The sequence below is a fragment of the Convolutriloba macropyga genome, unplaced genomic scaffold (genome assembly GCF_964194025.1).
Source record: "Convolutriloba macropyga unplaced genomic scaffold, txConMacr16.3 SCAFFOLD_2128, whole genome shotgun sequence".
NCBI classification, from domain to species: domain Eukaryota; kingdom Metazoa; phylum Xenacoelomorpha; order Acoela; family Convolutidae; genus Convolutriloba; species Convolutriloba macropyga.
Window position 1 is genome coordinate 17,594 of NW_027451639.1, and position 19,407 is coordinate 37,000.

Consider the following 19,407-nt stretch of genomic DNA (forward strand, 5'->3'; position numbering starts at 1 on the left):
TTTATACCTTCAGTTATTAAGTTTATAGGTAATGATAAATCAGCAGCCCCCTCCCCCCTCCCCCAGATCACCTGTCTATGCCAACCACCTCCCCCCCCCCCCCGCCCAATTAGTCATAAATCACACAGCAGCAGTCTTTTCCATCCATTCAATCGACTTTTCCATGAAAAACATGGAAGATAATACGGATTAGAGCGTCGCAAAAATGGCAATCCGGAGGATAAAGTATTCTGTAGGCAATAATTATAGATTTTAGGTCTCCGAACTGACTGTGGTTATTATAGCTATTTTAATTTTCAAAAATAAGACAATCATAAGACATTCTCCAATTCTATTCAGTATTAAGTCATGACATTCTAATTAAAAACTGCTGACGTATAACAATGTTTGATTTAATATATATTTTTGAGAGATTACTTTATTAACATCTTGTTGGTTTAAAGGTAATTTGATTTTGTGATGATTTTAAGACCAGGATTATATTAATCCCATGGTAATTAAAAGCCTGTCCTGAATTCAGGAAAGTTTTGTCAACAGAATATTAGACAATGGGACTTAATTTTGACTTACATTTTTTTAGCCAAGCCCTGTCATCCACAACCTTTGCTAAAAACCTCACTGTGTTTTGAGGACAAATGATCTCTCAAAAAAATATTTCAGACGTGTTGTTTCAAAACCTACATTCCGATTCCTTTAAGCTGCTGTTCTGCCTTCAGTCAATTTTGACTGTGTGTGATGGTGGTGCTGAGATTGGATGTCAGTGAACCAAGCTAATCAGCTTGATTCATTGACGGCACTGTTAGTGGTGCCTACAAAAACTGGCATAATAGTTCCTTTTGTTACGATATGCCTGGGCTACCATTTGCCCACTGTTGTTCCTGGACAACAGTTTAGATGTTTTTTGAGGTTCGCTTCACAACACTTCTTTTCCGACCATAAAAAATCACCAGTGCCAAATATCAATTTGTTAATAGAAATCAGCATTATGCTTTTGGTTTCAACAAAAGTAGACAGTTTTGATTTTTTCGCATGCCCCTGGCACAAACTTAATAAATTTTTACTATCTCAAACAAAATCCACGTTTTTTATGTCTTCAAAAAATTTAAAAATTTGAACACGCTCTTATCAAATTTAAACTGTTTTTTCAACCTTTTAATCGGGGTTAGGCTACCGAGAATGTTATTTGACGCAATTAAAGCAAGAAACTGATGTAAATTCTGTTACATCACTTACGTTTTCACCCCTGAAATTAATTTCTTTTATTTTTGAAACAAATATTTTGCAGATTTCTTATGTTTTTCCAGTCATTTCTCATGTTTCAGATAGCTTTTAGTTCAATGCATTAATATCCAAAAACTCGTGTGGTATTTTTTTTACCTTTTAAACCAGTTTCAAGTTTGGCAAAGGCCTTAACAAATAATGGCAGAGGTTTGATAGCCTATTTACTCCATTTCTAATCATTTTAAGCCAGTGAGCCTTTAAAAAACTGAGGACTCCTCCATATGATAATTCCATCAATCAGAGAAATTGTTTTCTTGATGATCAAAATATTTTTTTTATATCTAATAAAACAAATTTATATCACAGGGGAAATTATTCCAATTAGAGTAAATTTAGCACGAAAACCTAAATTTGAGAATTTTTTGAAAAACAATAACTTATACATCTAACAAAAACATTTTTTCTACTATTAAAGGGTTTTCTCTGGAATGGATGAAAACTATTGCTTTATGATAAAAAGAAAAAATGAAAAAAAGAACCTGCAAAAACAAACACCACCGACAATTAAATTTTGGTCTCTTCGCAAAGTTGGTTGACAAGCATTGTAAGAAAGTAAATTTCACTAAAGTGCGTATCTGCTTTCCTGAACTACCTTCTTACACCAAACTATGCAATCATTTTTGTTCTTATGTTTCAAATTAAAAAATATGAGCGTTGACGATCAGTTTTTTGCGAAGAAAAGGAACGTGTTTTTTTTGTGTACCAAATTTGTGGAAGTTCAAAATTCCGACGCCAATTAGTGGGAAGAGAGGAACTATATTCCTGACATGGTTTTCAGTCAATATTGTTTGATCAATTTATTGGAAATGGAAAGACATGAATAGTATCATTGGAAAGTCCAATGAGCGTAGATTATTTGTTCAAAACAATTTGTTAGGAAAGCTTATATTTTCAACCAATTGTATAAATTTTGGCACCATTATCTTAATATTGACAACAAATTTGTGTTGCTATAACCTTGCTAACCAATATAGAAGCTTTATTTCTAAGTATGGTTTTTACAATCTATAATATTTGGATTAATTTGGATCCATTTGTTGGGTTTACTTTTTACTAAAGAACTTGGACTTCGGTTTTGGTTTCTTAAAAAGTAGCAGTGGAGTTTTTGTTTTTGACCTTATTCGAATTTTCTGTCTTTTATTCTCAATGAAAACAGATCTCATCTAGTTTGTAACGCATATAGTATATGTTGTATAAAGTCAAATGGTCAATTTTGGAATATTTTAGTTGTTTTTGAAATTTTCAGTTGCTGAAATTGATGATGGTTTTATTGATTGTAAACTACGATTATATAATTGAATATGCGGTTCCGTTTCTAAGACAGCAGTTTTGAGAAACTTGTGAAGCTCGTAAAATATGCGCTTTTTTAGTGATGTATAATATGAGATTGATCAAAAATCGGCTAGTTTGGACTAAATTAAAAACAACAAATTGAAAAGAAAATAGAGAGTTCTCCGTTGATCATAATTTTTGGGTATGTTTTTTCTTCAAATGTTCTTCACATTATGAACGCTTCTGTTACCATTAAATTTTCAAATTTGGTTAGCTAGCTTCTTTTTTCTTTAGTTTCTTTTCTGCTTTTTCATTAGTTTCAAATCAGCTGATATTGATTGCTAGCACCGAATTACGCGTCAAAAATTTAAAAATAAACGAAATTCTCTAAAAATTATATCTTTTTGATGTTGACTTTGTTTTCTGTGTCATTTCTTGTCATACGCTGTAAGACTTCTGATCAGTTGATTGATCAAATTTCCGTGTGCAACACTAACCTGGGTCGAATTGACACATATCAGGATACAGATGATTCCTCGCCAAAATGACATTCAATTGCTTTTCAGTTCAGTTAATTCCCAAGATCGCCTAGAATTCTCTTCCATAGTACATTCTGAATGGTAGTAATTGCTCCAAAGATATCGGCGAATGCAACATCGGATTTGAAATACTCTCTTGCATGTATTAAGATTGCAAATTTGACGAGACAGACATTTAAATTTAACCACCTCTTCACTGTACCCTTTTGACCCGGTCGATAAAACATTAACGAACAAATTGCTTCATAATAGGCTTTCAGGGGCTTCTACTTTCACAGGGGATTCACAGTATTTCCGAATGTTCTTCAAATTTTTGTTACTCAAATTTTGGTCCAATTAACCTATGAGGTGTATTGCCAATTTTTCATGCTCATTGCGCAACTATTTGACAAGCTCATTCACCTCCAAAATTTGTGATTTTTAATATTTTTTTTTAACATTGAACCCACTTTCCACCCTGAAAAGTCCAATACTTTGCGTCAAGTTTTAAATTTCAGACGTTTTTTTATCTTCCTAAGATTGCCAGAAGAGAAATTACTTCAGAAATTGGCCCTCTGAAGTGATCCAATTAGACATGTTGGCGCAAGTGAAAATTAATAAGAGGGATTTAAGAGCAGACATCTCTGAAAAACGACCAACAAATCTATTTTCAGATAATTGATGGCTAATTCATCGCACGATTTTATTCACTGCATTTTTTAATTCCTTAAACGCAATTTAATGCAACATCTTCGCTCTCTTACTGTCTTGTATAATCGCCTACATCTGTAAGATAATGAAAACGTTTTCCTGACTTTTAAAATTACCAAAAAAAGGCAGGTCCCTCAAACAAAAAATGGAATAATAAATATTGTCGCCATCCTTTGAAGTGGGCTGGCATTTTCATTGAAAGGACTCAGAAAATTGATTGTAATTTATTTCTGTTTATGAAGAGAATTAATAACTATTATAAAGGGAAATGATAAAGTCAGGACGCTAAAAAAATGGCCAATAAACGGAAATGTCTAAATGCCAATGGTCCATCATTATTTAAAATAGGAAATAGCGGTTTTCAAGGAATTGATGAAAACTCTTCTGTTTATTTTCTACGCAGAGTTTTGTATCCTCAATACTAGTCATTACTGTCATCGGAAAAAATGTGGGTTTTCCAATTGTAGGATATTATTCTTCAAAATATTTAACATCTTATATCTAATTTAAGAACGGTTCTGTTTACACGTTTCTTTTATAGTTTTACTATGCGAAAATAAATTATTCAGACTCGAGAGCTATCCAAAGTTGAAAAACAATATAGCCTAAATAAGTTTTTAAAAATAAGATTTTTTTGTCAAAATCATGTCACTTTTGACCATATATTCAATCGAAACTGCGGTATTGTACGCAGTCTTCTATGTAATATATTTATACTCATGTTCTCGCCTAGCTCTAGTTTCTGTTCAATTATTGCTATCGTATAAAAGCAAAATATTTCCAAAAGGCTCTGCTATGCAAGGCCGAGGGAAGCGTTCTATTCATCAAAAAATATATATAATGAGAGCCCCGTACCTGCTGAACTTTTTGCTCCCAAAAAAGACTAGGCTCAATCTGACAAGCCAAACACCTGAAATCAATCAATATTGACGTGCATTTGGATTCTGACTTGCCCAGAACAGAATTACACTTTGATCTTACTAAGGCGGTCAAAGGATAATTCAATGTAAATTTTTGGCAAAAAAAGCAAATAAATTACAGGAAACGAACAGATGGAAAGTTTCAATCTCATACAAGTAGCAATGAGCAAAAATTAGGCGAGGCTTAAAGTCTCAGTTAAAATAAGTTTCTATCAAAAAAAGTCCCAATTTCAAAGAACTTTTTGTGTTTATTTTCTCCAAACTATAAAAATGAAGCTTGTGTCTATAATCACAGTTCTTAAAGTATAGTTCTATATGGTCCAGCAAACGATCGCAAAATTGATTGGGTTGATTAGACAAAAAAGGCCTAATCAACTTTAACAGTCAAAGTTCTTTAAAGGAGCTAAACTTTTCTGCAATTCATGATTTTCATGATTTTTTTCTTTAAATTTTATTTGTTGTTTAAAAAGGATTTCGTTATGACAAAAAATGCACTGTATATTTTGATTTCACAACATAATGGATCCACAACGTCGGTACCAAGTTTCACGAATATTTTCTACAATGAATAGAACCATGCTTTGAAAAAGTCATAAATGGGAGAGATGGTTTGGTAGAACGTAAAGGAACATCACTGTAACCTCTCTCTCTCTCCCCCTCTCTCTCGCTCTCTCTCTCTCTCTCTCTCTCTCCCTCTCTCTTTCTCTCTGACAGTGTCTTCGTAGCTAACAAAAATAATACGAAAACATGCAGATCAAACTGCCATTAGACGTTTTCAGCTCCACGGCCATTGATACCAAGTTCCAGAAAAAAATCTAAATGAATAGTATCCCAGAAACTATCAACAGTTATCTGTAGCATTTTTTTAAACTAAGCAAACATAGTAATCAAACCCTTTGAAAAACTAATCTCGTCATTAAAAAAAGGTTTTAGAATTTTCACATTTTAAGTTAGATCAAAACAAGCAAATTGAACACTACGGCGTGACAAATCCTGAAACATGGTCAAAAACATTCGAAATTTAAAGTTTTTTCTAAAAGTCGCAATAACCGAAGTGTGCGCAGAACATATAGTGGAAACATTTATAATCACAGGTCAGCAAAATAGGCGGACAATAAGATGCATCAAAGGAATTAAATTGTAACTAAAAATTTTGGGGTAGTTGGTCAAAAAACTACAACAATTTTAGGATTTAGAATGCCAATACTAACGGAAGAGGGTGCAAGAGGAAATCAAGTGAATAAAACCCACTATAATTGAAAAGTCGGGGATTTTTTTAAAAATAGGTTTTGGATGGAACAGATATGTGACTTTTGGGAAAAATATAAATATCAATAGGAGTTGAAATAAAGATAGTTTGTTTACTCAGCAAAGAATGTTCTTTAGCAAGTGCTGACATTTTCAATAAAGATGATATCTATATGTCCATATTGAACAATTTTATTGAATATCAGAGATAGCAGAAACCTTTTTTACAGATCTCATCAGATCTAAAAAGCTCAGAACCGAAAAGGTATGGAAATTTTGATATCTATCTTTTGAAATCTTCCACCAAGAGGAAGGTGAGCACCATTATGAAAATGCTTTACTCACATTTTTTTTTTAAAAAAAGCACATTGGGGAAAGAAGAATGCTTCTAACTGGTTTCAATTTCACCAACTTTAGGTTTTTGAGTTTTAGGCCAATGATATTATTTTACTCATATGAACAGAATAAAATCAAAAATATCTCCCTTACGTGACTGGTAAGTGTATTTAAGGCACTTCAATTATTTTAAAAAATTTAATGTTGGTAACTTCAAAAATTTTTCAGTACATATTGCACTGAAAGCCAACTATTACCAAAGATATTTAAACATTTTTTTCTCTTGAACAAACTAAAACCTCGAAACCTCTCGTCAGCAAATAATTCAATTTTGCAGATTTTTCAATGACAGCACCCAATTTTACCTCTCAACAGAGATAATGATCGATGGAAAATGACGAAACACATAATTAACAAATGAGGAGGGAACATTTTAAGTCGTTTGAAAATTAAAACTGTTTTGAGAACTGTAAGTTCTATTAAATTTAATTCAAGATATCATCATTAAATGCAGTTCTATGACTTGCGAAAAAAGGCATCTACATTTTTCTTTATTTTTACGGTGCTAGAGGAAAGATTATGATGAGATGATCATCTATGGCCTTTAATTATATTTATATGTGATTCTTTTTATATGGTTTCATAAAAATTTCGTTAGGCAGCCATCCTTACGAAGCTTTTGTTTCTTTTAGATTTTGTGTAATTGAATAAAACTATGGTTGGTTTTTCAGGTAATGAGAATCTTGGCAATCGGGAGGTGCTGTTGAAAAGACGTAAGCGTGTGACTCTCATGGTCACAATTATATCAGTCTGCTTCATTGTCATTTGGACCCCAATTCACACCGTCAATTTAGTCATCAGGTATGAACAATTGACAATTATTGTCATCAGGTATTCAAGATGAATATTTCCTTTCTACAAAAACTGACAACTTTTTAACCTCGATTTTCACTGTAAATTTTCTTGGTATCTTCCACTCTCTTAGAGGAGTTGAAATTGTATCCCTTTAAAGTCAATTCATATGAAATTGAAGACAAAAGCAAATTGTGCAGATACTAAAATTGCTCCTAAGATCGTTTTTATACTATGTATGAAAAGGATTTAAGCTATTTACTTTTGCCATTAGGTCTTCGATTCTTAATGAAGTGTTCTCCAATTTGTAGAATTGCTTCGTTTTGATTAAAATATTCAATTATAAAATACAGTATGACTTGATTGGGTCAATATATTATCCATCAAGTTACGGATGACAAATGTCTTTCGTATGATTTTTCGATTATTCAATTTTGCCATCAGGTGTCGGTTAACAGTATCATTGTTCTAATTTGGTCAATCTGTGCCCTTTTATTTAGTCTGCAAATTTCGAGACTATTACAGCAAAGATTAGCCAAGCTGTGGTTGCCCCTGAAAGTGTGGGTACTTAAGCGTTCGGCTTTAAGCAACCATCAATCGAAATGGTTGTGTTCTTTTTTATAGGGTTCCAAAGATCGAATCCCTCGCAAAATTCTGCCAGCAAAATAAAAATTGATGACGTTCAAAATTTTCAACCTTACGAGTATGATTTTGCTGTGCAATATTTTTTAATGCGGTGCCAGTGAAAATGACATAAGGTTATATCTTATCAAACAGAAATTTCGTCTAATCTGATTGGTTCAGAAATTTAAAACACTGTATTTTTAGGCGTTCAATTAATCTAAATTTGACATTTTAGATTCCTAATTTTAGATTTTATGTTTTACCGCTTCTGGTCATGCCACGCAGGCAATGGGCACGTCTCAGAGGACCGTGGGACTAGATCAGAATATATATTAACCGAACGTAAATCCGTTGTTGCAAAAAATGCACAACTTTTCTTCGCCTCAACGCGGTTTCTGAGAAAATATAGTTTGACTAATTTGCCATTTTCAAGCTTGAATGGAGAATTTGTTGAGCAATCAACCAATCAAAAAACTGAATAACCTTTTCCTCAAGTTTGATTGGCCAGCAAATTTATATTTTTATACATTTTCACTAGCCATTTCCACTACCCATTTTTGACGTCTGCAATTTTCTCGGTGTCAAGACAATTTACCCAATGCCAAAATAATCAATGTATTTTGATAATTTCATTAAATAATCTGACAACAATTAACAGTTGCTATTACCCGTATTTTTAACATAATTAATGGTTATGGCCATGCCTCAGCAGCCCGTGGGACTTGACATGAAACTATCACAACCGAACAAGTGATTAAATTATTATGCTTAATGGCCATCGTCATGCCTCAGCGGCCCGTGGGACTTGATATCAAACTGTCACAACCAAACATGGGATTAAATTTTCCGCTTGATAAATTGTACGTGTTAGAGCTATTTTCTGCTAATTATTACTCGGATTGTAGAACGAAAATATCAATGTGAATGAGGCATAATGGCATTGGGTATTTTGGCATTGGGTATAATGGCATTGGTTCAATTGTCATATAACCAATTCTCACTAACCAGGCGCTGTTGAAAATGACAGACGTATCAAAATATAAAAACTTTGATGCCGGCCAGTTGCGGTAAACTGTAAAATCTAAATTTTGTCTTTGTCAAGTTTAGATTAATTGAATGCATAAAGTTGCAGTGGTGTAAGTTCCTCAAAAAATCAGATTTGTTGAAAATTCTTTATTTTGTTACGTCTATTTGTTGAGACGACATCTTTAAATAGTATCTTCATGCGAAAAAAATCGTTTCTTGAAAAACTGACTATACCCTGCCGCGGTTAACAACTTTATTTCTTTAAAGTTTTTGCCCTTTTCTGACAACCTACATCGAGAAAAGATATGCTTTGATCAATTCTTGCCAACGGTAAAATTTTACGAGATAAGCAGTAACTGGTGTTGTCAATTTAGAAAATTAACCACAATTTTCTTAAATAATTTTGTAGCGAAAACGTTGAACTTAAAATTATAAACTTAACGCTTCCACCGCAAAATTAAGTGAAAAAATTGGGGACAAATTTCTAATTTTTCAACGCCAGTTACCGCTTTTCTTATAATTTTGCAAAAATTCAGCAGCCAGTGTCGAGGTTATGCTTTTCCACCTATTATCTTTCATCCTTCGTCTTTTAAACACAGTTGCTGCATTAATTGAGTCAAGATATTGGGTTTTGGTGTAAAGACTAGGGATTGATACTCAAATTTAAACAATCGTAGGGTTCGAGGAAAATAACTTGGGGTGAAAATATATGATATCAAAATATGGAGGGTTGAATGAACTTGGGTGAATAGAGGCAGAACCCCCTCAAGGCGTGCAAAGATTTCTTTATTTCAATTTGTACCACTGTATTTTTTGTAGAGTACGAGATATGGACGAAAACAACCATTTTACCCGAGCCCAATTAATCATAGCCCTCCTTTGCCGAGCTTTAATGTACGTGGGCAGCACAATTAACCCTGTCATCTACGGCTTTGTTGGGCAAAATTTCAGAAACAACCTGATGCAAACGATAAATCGGGTGCGAAAGCCACGTGACCCGAATCTAACAGGGACTAAAAATTCCCGAGTGGCGTTTCTAGCCGAAGGCAAAGTGGGAACGTATAATGCGAACGGTGTGAATACTCTACGAATTGTGAACAGTTCTAATTCTAGAAGGTTTGAGAACGTGAAACGAAATAATAGCTCTGCAACAGTGAGTTTTATAACTTTAGTGTATTAGTTTGTATCTTGTTCCCATCCACAATTTAGTGGGGACATTTTGACTTATCGGTGTAATTCACGTAGCCGGCCGAGCGTAAAAGTTAAATTTCTTTCGTTTTTGGACATAGAATTTTTGAGATTTTTTGGAAGTATACCCCCTTTTTAACCAATTTTATGATCTTTACCTTAGTCCAGAAAAAACTTCATCCTTCAAGATCTTTCAAGATTCTAGAAGAATTTTGCAAGATTATCTTTTATTTCAAATAAGCTAATTATTATACAAAACCGAGCCGGTTTACGCACGATCACCCTAGGGTGAGCAAAATGCGTTCTATTTCATTTTTGAGTTTAAAACAAAAGATTTTGCGCACAATTAGAAACGAATAAGTTAATTAGTCAGAAATTACGAAAACACAAAAAAATGAGCTGTAAACATTTGTAGAAATACTTAGTAATAAAATATATATGTCGAAAAATTGGGTTCCAAAAAGAAAGTATATCTAAGATTTAATAGCCGAGTTCTATAACATTGCTAAACTCTTTATAAAAAATTTATCTCGTTGAATTCAGCGGTCAAGTGGTCACGATATATTTGGATGAAACTGCCTGACTACGTAACTAATTTTTGTTGCTTTCTGGAGTAAATAGTAATTTTTTTTAAAAAATCAGCAAATTAGGCCAGAGCTCGACTAGCAGCTGATTTTGGTTCTCCGAATCGGAAACAAAACTTTATCTTGCAACGTCTTGCAGGAATCTTGTATGATTCTTGCAAGACAATGTTACGTCCTGCAATATTCTTGCAAGATCTTGCAAGCTTAGCTTTTTCTTGCAAGATTCTTGCAAGATTTTGCAAGAATTTTTTTCAGGAAGAAAAAAATTGGTTCAAAAACATAGAAAAGACGAAAAGGAACTGAGTAAAAGCCAAAGAGCCCTGTCCTAGGTTCTATTTTATCCTATGTCCTATCTTAGAAATAAAACATTTTGGAGGAGTGAGAATTGAATGCGCAAAAAATAATAAAACAAGGTTCACAATAAGAAACAAAGGCATCGTATTCTCAATCTTCCACGTGAGAAAAGACCGTCTCTTGTCGTACCGTCGTTTATTTTTCTACCGCACTGCAGATAAAATTAAAGCGCATGCGCAATAGACTACCTGGCAATAGACTCTCAGAACAACTTTTTGAAGCGTAAATACAAGTGAAAATCTGAAACTGATTTATTATACACTAGAGACATTTTGACATTTCCTAGCAAATTTGGAATTGAGATATAAACTTGTTGAGTCAATCCGTATTGCAGCTGTGCATCATTTATCTGAAAAGATAGGGAAAAACGAAAATTTTTTTACTCTTTCTTGATTCAATTCCTTTTGTAAGTGTTTGAGCGTTAATCATCACAATAGTTTATATTTCTGCCGCCTTGTGTGAGATTTTTACAGTGGGTTCACAATAGAATAAATTGAAATAAACTTCAATAACAATTTTTTGAAACGTAAACACAAATGACAATTTACTGCTTTTTTTCTGAAAAAAATTGTGTCAATGATGAGATCTATCGCAGTTAGTTTAATTCTCTCTTTCGGTATTTCAATCATGGACCTTATTTTTTCCAGCCCAAAAGTTAGTCTTACCGAATTCCTACAAGATTGTTGCAAGATTTTGCAAGATTATTTTTGTCTTCCAAGTTCTTGCAAGAAAAACTCCGTCTTGCAAGATTATTTTTTTGCATGAATGTTACAAGATTGACTTTTGATCTTGTCTAGGGTTCATTTTTGGTATGCTAACTCTGTAAAATTTAGTAAACTGCATTAAACTGGAAACTTCAGGAGTATCTTCATCATTTGTTTGAGGAAAACTCTCTCAATTTTTGTAGGATAAATGGTTGTTAATGTGCTTATGAATAGAAAACTGATTTCTCTTTGTAAAATTTGTACTTCCAGATCTCTGAAACTTTTTCATTTATTATAGCAATTTGGTCTAATTTACATAATTAATATCTTACACAATTATCTTTCTCGACTAAAGTTAACCCCGCATTTGCATAAAAAATGTTTAATAAAGTTTTATAAAATTCTCAATAAACAAAGAAACTCTCAATAAACAGTTTCGTCCCGTTTAGCTAAATTTCACCTCTACAAAAATTATGCTATATCGGTTGAACTTTGTTATCGGACCATCTTCAGCCGCAGACAAAAACGCAATCCTTTGTCTGTTCAAAATCTAAACCAAAATTCGATTCAAAGGGTAAAATTCTTGAAATTATTGTGTCAGACAGTTGCTGCTAATGGTTTTATTGAGGTATTTAAAAGCAAAAAATCAAAAAGGGAGCTGATGCTTTTCAATCAAAAAAGAGTTTTATGAAAAACGGGGAAATTTTGAAATAAAAGCTCTTCCAATTTATTTCTGATCCCCTGCGATCCAATTAAGGTGTAATTATTATTTTCACTGCATTCAAATATTTACTACCGCCTTTTCAGAGAATAGTATTTGATTCCTTCAATGTCAGTGTCAGTGCATTTCATTTTTCAATTGAAGTTGGGGGTTTAGAAATACAATTTCTAAGGTTATTTAGAAAACAAACAAATTTCTCATTAACTAATCGCTGTTAGAAATTTGTGAAATTATCCCAAAGTTGCCTGACTACCCACTCCCGCACTTACCTCTCTCTCTCTCTCTCTCGCTCTCTCTCTCTCTCTCTCTCTCTCTCCGCTCCCCAACATAAAAAAACCAGGAATAAATGTTAAGCTTTAGAAATACAAATAGAATTAAGAATTTGCCGGGAACGAGCTTCAAGTCTAAGTCAGTTCTTGTCCAGTGAAATACACGTCTTCAATTGACAAATCAATATTAGCCACGTTTTGTTTCAAGTCTTAACACTTGTGAAGACTTGTCACGACAATCTTAAAACCTGTTAAGTCTGAGTCAAAACTTAGTCAAGACGACAAATTTTGAGTAAAGTCTTGAGACAAGAGTTATGTCTTAGCCACGATTTGGCAAGTGTTGAGTCAAGTTTTGGTCAAAACTTGTTCAATCTTCAGTCAAGTCTTGACCAGGACTTGACAAATTGTTATTATTGTGCAGTCATGAAGCAAAGCAGAGTTTTGAGAAGACATTATTTACAATAAATGCATTTCAAAATTAGATAAAATTGGTCAAACTTATTAAGAAAAATTTGTGATTTTGACAAAGTTTTTTGATATGAGCTTCTGCCAACATAAAATGTCCCATGTTTTTACTAGGAAATCACTTTCTTTTTCAATAAACGGAATGAAATGGCCAAGAATGTTATTTTTGAGCGATATCAGAATATTTTTGATTCTCTAGCAGGGAAACTTTGTGACAACATCAAAGTGCTCGACTTTTCTTGTGCGTCTTTATTGGAGAAAACGGAAGGCAAGTCATTATAATTGGTGGTCTAATTATTTTGATACGCAGCAAAAGAAAACTAACAAAAACTTGGATCAAGACTCGTAATATCTTGCCCAAAACGTGCTCAAGACCTGTCAAATTTTTTACAAATCTCGGAAAAGACGTGTCAAGTCTTGCGAAGCCTACTCAAGACATAGTCAAGACTTGAATCTTGATTTCTGACGCGCCATTTCTGAAAAATGACATGAACAGAGTTCTGATACAGCACTGATTGAAGACATGGAATTTCACGGAATCAGTACTGATAAAGCCTTAATCTTCAATCCAGGAGTGTTGAGAAACATACTTATATAATTCAAAATATATGAAGTTATGCCATGAACTAAATGTTTGAGAGATTGTAACTTTGTGCCTATGCTTGCTGAACAAAACCCTCCCACCTCCTCTATCTACTCCAACAAAAACACAACACGAAAAAACTAATTTTTATCTCTATTTGCGCACATAACTTCTATGTAACTATACCATAATTGATCAATCCACCAATTTAGTTAGTTTTGTATTCCATACAGTTCGCTATCTATTTAACTCCTGAAAAGTTGAAAAATGTAGGGTATTGAACTGTTTCTGACCAAATACCAAAAGAAGTCTGCAAAACAAAGCATTTATTTTGAAAAGATCAATCTAAGGTCCAACAACCCTTATATCTAAATTTGACATAGAGTTTTGGGAAATTTAGAAAAAAAAATTAATTTTTTAATGTTTGTTGTTTAGTTTAGAAGAGAACAGTAAAATGAATTGCATCATTTCTACTATTTTTTTTAGGTCATTCTTGAGACAACAGTCAAATCATGGCCACGATTTGGCAATTCTTGAGTCAAGTCTTGGTAAAAAAAATATTCAAAGCGTCAGTCAAGTCCTGGCCAAGACTTGATTGGTTTTAATTATTCCGCAGTCTTTGAGCAAAGCAGAATTTTGAGAAGAGAAGATATTGACTATAATACATGCATTTCGCAAATAGCTAAAATAGGTTAAATTTTTACGAGAAATTTGTGATTTTGTCCAAACTGTTTTTGATACCAACATCTGTCAACATAAAATGTCCAATATATTTACCCGGAAATCCACTTTCAATTGGCAGAAAAATGTGTAGCTAGCATTGGTATATTCAGGCGAAATCCTAAAACTGTGCTTTTTAGCAGGTGATTTTTTTCGGACCATCAAAGTACTTTTATATTGGAGAAATTTGAAAGCTGGCAAATTGGCGGACTTTTTGTTTTGTTACGAAGCGAAAAAAAACTAAAGCCAAAAACTGTGCTTAAGACTTGACTCAAGACTCGTGAAAGTTTGCTCAACACATGGCCAGACTTGACACTTGGTTCCTTACCTGCCACGTCTAAAAATTGGCGTGATCAGAGCCCTGATACAGTACTGATACAAGACATGCAATTTCACAGAGGGAGTACTGATTAGGCCTGGATCTTCAGTTCAAGAATTTTGAGAAACATGCTAATATTTTTCATCATATGTAAATCAAGGTTTACCGGAAATTAAATGCTTTGAGAGATTGTAACTTTACCCATACCTATGCTCTCTGAGCCAATTCTGCCCCTTCTATCTACTCCATTAAAAACACGAATAAACAAAATTCATTATTTTTGGCGCATAAATTCTATGTAGCTTTAACATACTTGACCATAATGAATCAACAAACATAATTAATTTTCTAATTTATACAGTTTACTATCTATTTAACTCCTTGAAAGTTAGAATTATGTAGTATCTTGAACCGTATCTTATGTTTCCTGAAAACTTGCAAGCAAAGAAACATTGAAAAAGTTTTAAAACGAGAATTTTCCCAAAATGAAACTTTTAAATCTGACAAATTTACTCTAATGTCCAACAATTTATATCACTTAATTTCACATAGAAATTCGGTAAAGTTAAAAATGATAAGATTTTAATGTTTGTTGTTGAGCTTAGAACAGTACAGTGGAATGAAATGCATCATTTCCATTAATCTTTTTGCTTAGCTCATTTTGATCATTACGACCCGAAGTTTCACTCTCCTCTACGTAAAAGTAAGCATAACAGAAAGAATGAAAAGATAATATTGCTATGTATCTGCATTCACAAATCCATGTATCTGCATTCACAAATCCATGAGTTTTTTATTCCTAAAATACGAGGAATAAGAAATCTTATGATTTTTCTATTGGAAACCAATAATTGCTATATTCTCGAAGTTTACTAAAAAAACTCTAGAATAAGGAAACATCAAGGTTGATATAAAGATAATAATGGTCTTCGTTAACTGAATTTAACAAGATTAACTATTTAATTGTCAAATGCCCATGGAAAACTACTGAAGGTTTTCGCTGTGATGCGAAATGAAAAAAAAATACTCACAGAAAATTACAACGCCATTATTACGTTTCAGTGAATTTATTTTTCTGTACTCGTGCGAAAAAAAACAATTAATTCGTGTTTTATATAGTCCAACAACATCCTTCGAAAATCGCCGAATTATTTAAGAAGGCACTTTTGCAGAAAATCAAATGCAAAGATGACCCAGCGTACAAAAAAATTCTTTAAAATTTGTTCATCAATAGAGTTTATTTCATAACAAAATTTTCTATTTTTACAATAGTTTTTACTTAAACCATCGTAAAGCCTCAGTTTTTTGTGACCTAAGTTTTCCGATTAATACTACCCATATCTTTCATTGTAGAATACATATAAGTTACTTTTGGCCTAATGAAAAATAAACATTTATTATATAATCGAAATGGACGACGGGGAACTAATTGGAACTCAATCTATGAAAGTGTAAACATCATATTAGTAACCAGTAAGTAGTAAAAACACGTTCAATATTTAAAAATAAAATGATTTAGTTGATTAGTTCTGCCATATGACAAAGAAATCAAACTTTGAAGAATTTTTAAGGGACTATTGAGACTAACCACTAGGAGTTGTGACTAAACACTAGGAGTTGCGACTTTCAGTTCATTTTCGAGCATTATTTCTGCTTCCAAAAAAACGTTCTTAATTGCAGCAATTGTAAAAATGCCTCGAAAATACTGGGATTAATTCAACATCTCTATCACGATTAAATCGGGGTCCTTTTTGTTGAATGGATCCAAAAATAAACAAATAATTAAAAATCATTTGAAATTCAAAAAACTCTCAATTTTATGTCAAATTCACAGCCATTTTTGATACCAATGTTTATGACGCGTGAGAATTTGAAGAATGGACAATTTTATTCATATGAAAAGATTATGAAAAATCCATTAGGAGAGCACATTTGATGACTTAATTAGAATAAAAAAACAAAGTTATTAGTCGGATTGAAATGCTGAGAGAACCTCCATGTGAAAAGTTTTTGTGGATATAAGTTTTTGTTACAAAAAAAACAAGAGGAAAAGCTAAAGACAACTGGGATTGTTTTATCTAAGAGTGAAAAATTGCTCCACGGATTATCAATGAAAAATATTATCAAAGTAATGCCTAAGACAGTGCTCATTTACAAGAAAAAATGTTTATGATGTTCAATGCTTGAAAAGTGATTGTGTGTCATGCTTATTTGCATCACAATTTAATTGTTATTGGTGCAAAGAGTTTCCATTAGTCTGTAACACTTTTATGCTTTCATGGAGAAACGTTACTTTCAATTTTAAATGTATCGAATTGTTTTGTCGGTTCTTAAAGAACAAAAAATTATTAGTTTTGAAACATTTTCACAACTCTTTCAATAGGCGCATGTAAAGAAAAAAAACCACCCGGGTCGAGGTTTGGTCAAAAATAATGCAAGATTAGCGGTGAATAGCCGTGAAAAAAAAATTTCGCCTCTAAGTGTACGCATCTTTTAGCGTTGAATGCGTTCATAGCGGTGAATTTTTGTAAGATTTGCGATTTTAGCGGTGAAAATTTTTTTTCACCGCATCGTGGTAGCGCTGAAAATTTTTTTCACCGCATTCTGATCGTAGGCAATAAAAAGATTCGATAATCTAACTGTTTTAGAGAAGCTGGAAAGTGTTTAAGTGTTTCATATTTTATATATATAGGGGATAAAACACAATAATAATAAATAAGAAAACAAAATAATAAGAAATTTCCACCGTAAACATCAAAAATGACGACGAGTACTCATTAACTTACAAGATAGAGTCCACGATGAAATTTAACTTTTACCTAGAGAAGGACACATAGAAAAATTAAACAATTGTTCAGATCAGTATTTTATAGTACTTATAAAATAAAAAGTACGAAAACAAGTATCCTATATGGCTAAAATTAGAACATCTTTGACTAATATGTTTATCTTCTGTCCATAAGCTGATTATCTATCCATAAAATTATGCTCTAACGACAGCGTTTTCGGCATACATTATAGTATTATATCTTTTATTAATTTTTAGAGGTTGCTGATCATTCAGCAGTATTTTTCCATGTTTTTAGAACAACTTTTCCAATGACAAAGTTTTGTAAGATTAGCGTTGAATTTAGCGGTGAATTTTTGTAAGAATTGCGATTTTTAGAGGTAAAAATTTTCACCGCTTAAAAGTTTTTTTTCAACGTTTTGATCGCAGTGAGCGCAAATCTTACAATTTTTACTCAAATTCACCGCAAATCTTCCATCTTTTAGCGACCTTCAGCGGTGACACCTCGATCTGGGAATTTAACCGGATATTTAGTTGTTACTAAATATCGTTTTTATATTTTGTATCTGTGTTTTTTACCCTTCATAATAGTTCTGCTGATCAGCATAACAAGAACCTGATTTTTACTATTATTTTTTCATGTACTAAAAATTCAGACTTGAGATATCATGTCTCAGTACTTGAGTTCTCTGTTACCATGGTTCATTTTTTTCAGATGACAACCAGCTACAATGTGAAAAGCACCTCAAGTGAGAAACGCAGTCCTATTGGCCGATCAGCCGAAACAAGCGGCATGTATTCCATTCGGATCATTGCTGACATTGCTGTTAAATAACTTAATTCAAACATCTTTAGCAATTTTCACCTGAGATTACTCGAAGCTGCTGCTGCTGATGCTGTATGACAACGCGTCACACCCTTTGAAGTTTCAAAAACTAATAGCTCGTGGCAATTTTTTTCAAGAAAAATGAATCATAGAAATTCAGGCCATGAGAATTTTTGCAAAGCTTCAGGAATCAGCGCTTTCTGTGACTATTTTTTGAACCTCGCTCCTTATCTTGACACATCATTTAGGGAACTTTTCATCTGCACGGGGGGGTAGTTATGCGTCTTTTTTCCTCATAGGTGGGGGGGTAGCTATAGGGAATTGAGTTAACCATATTTGACCGACAGGAAACTGGTCTAGAAAAAGTTCTAGATTTAAATTAATTAAGCCAAGTGCTTACAGATAAGGAAAAACCGTGACGCCATCTTCGGTCAAGGAAGAAATTCTGTCAAGGATGTTTATTCATTTCTGTCAATTCATTTCCATGCAAATGTTGCTGACGTAAAAGCTGGTCCTTCCTCGATTTTTCCTTAAATTCTGGGACGTCGGCGCGTTGTCATTTCTTTAATTATCACTATGTTATTATCGATGTTCTTATTCCTTGGAGAATTTAAGAATGTAATTTTGTATCAAAATTATTTGCGAGCTCAAAATATATATTTTTAATAAAATAAAGAATTTATTAGTTGATTTAATGTCACTTCTGGAGTCACAAAAGCTGTTAGATTTATTAGTTGTCTAGAATTATTTTAGAATAGAACATTTTTCTCACGTTTTCGAACAGTGCTGGTCACAAAAGTTTGAAAAAAAATAGTTCACTCATACATCAATTCTGACGTGTTAGTTGTTTAATTCTCATTGCAGTTTATTTAGAATTTACTTACGCTGAAAAACAATATACAAACAATTTGTAGTCCTAATTATGAAATTTTTGAATTAGAGTGTAATTTAAGTTTTAAATGCTTGCACCTAGTGCATTTTTAAATGACAGGGTTGCTAAATAAATTTGTAATCAATAACAAGATACAAGATACTTCCTATAAGATACAACACAAACTTCTTATTGATTTTCCCGTTTTCGGCAGCCTCTGGATATTT

At 32.8% G+C, this 19,407-nt stretch overlaps 1 protein-coding gene across 1 annotated transcript in view; it reads left to right on the plus strand.

Moving 5' to 3' along the window:
- The window catches only part of LOC142356862 (G-protein coupled receptor 54-like), a 30,235-nt gene extending 11,812 nt beyond the window's left edge, over positions 1–18,423 (plus strand). The window contains exons 3-5 of the mRNA XM_075408628.1: positions 7,018–7,147; positions 9,608–9,941; positions 18,199–18,423. Of these exons, the coding sequence (XP_075264743.1) occupies positions 7,018–7,147; positions 9,608–9,941; positions 18,199–18,318 (584 nt within the window). The 3' untranslated portion in view covers positions 18,319–18,423. The remainder of the gene's footprint in view (positions 1–7,017; positions 7,148–9,607; positions 9,942–18,198) is intronic.
- Positions 18,424–19,407: the final 984 nt, after the last annotated feature.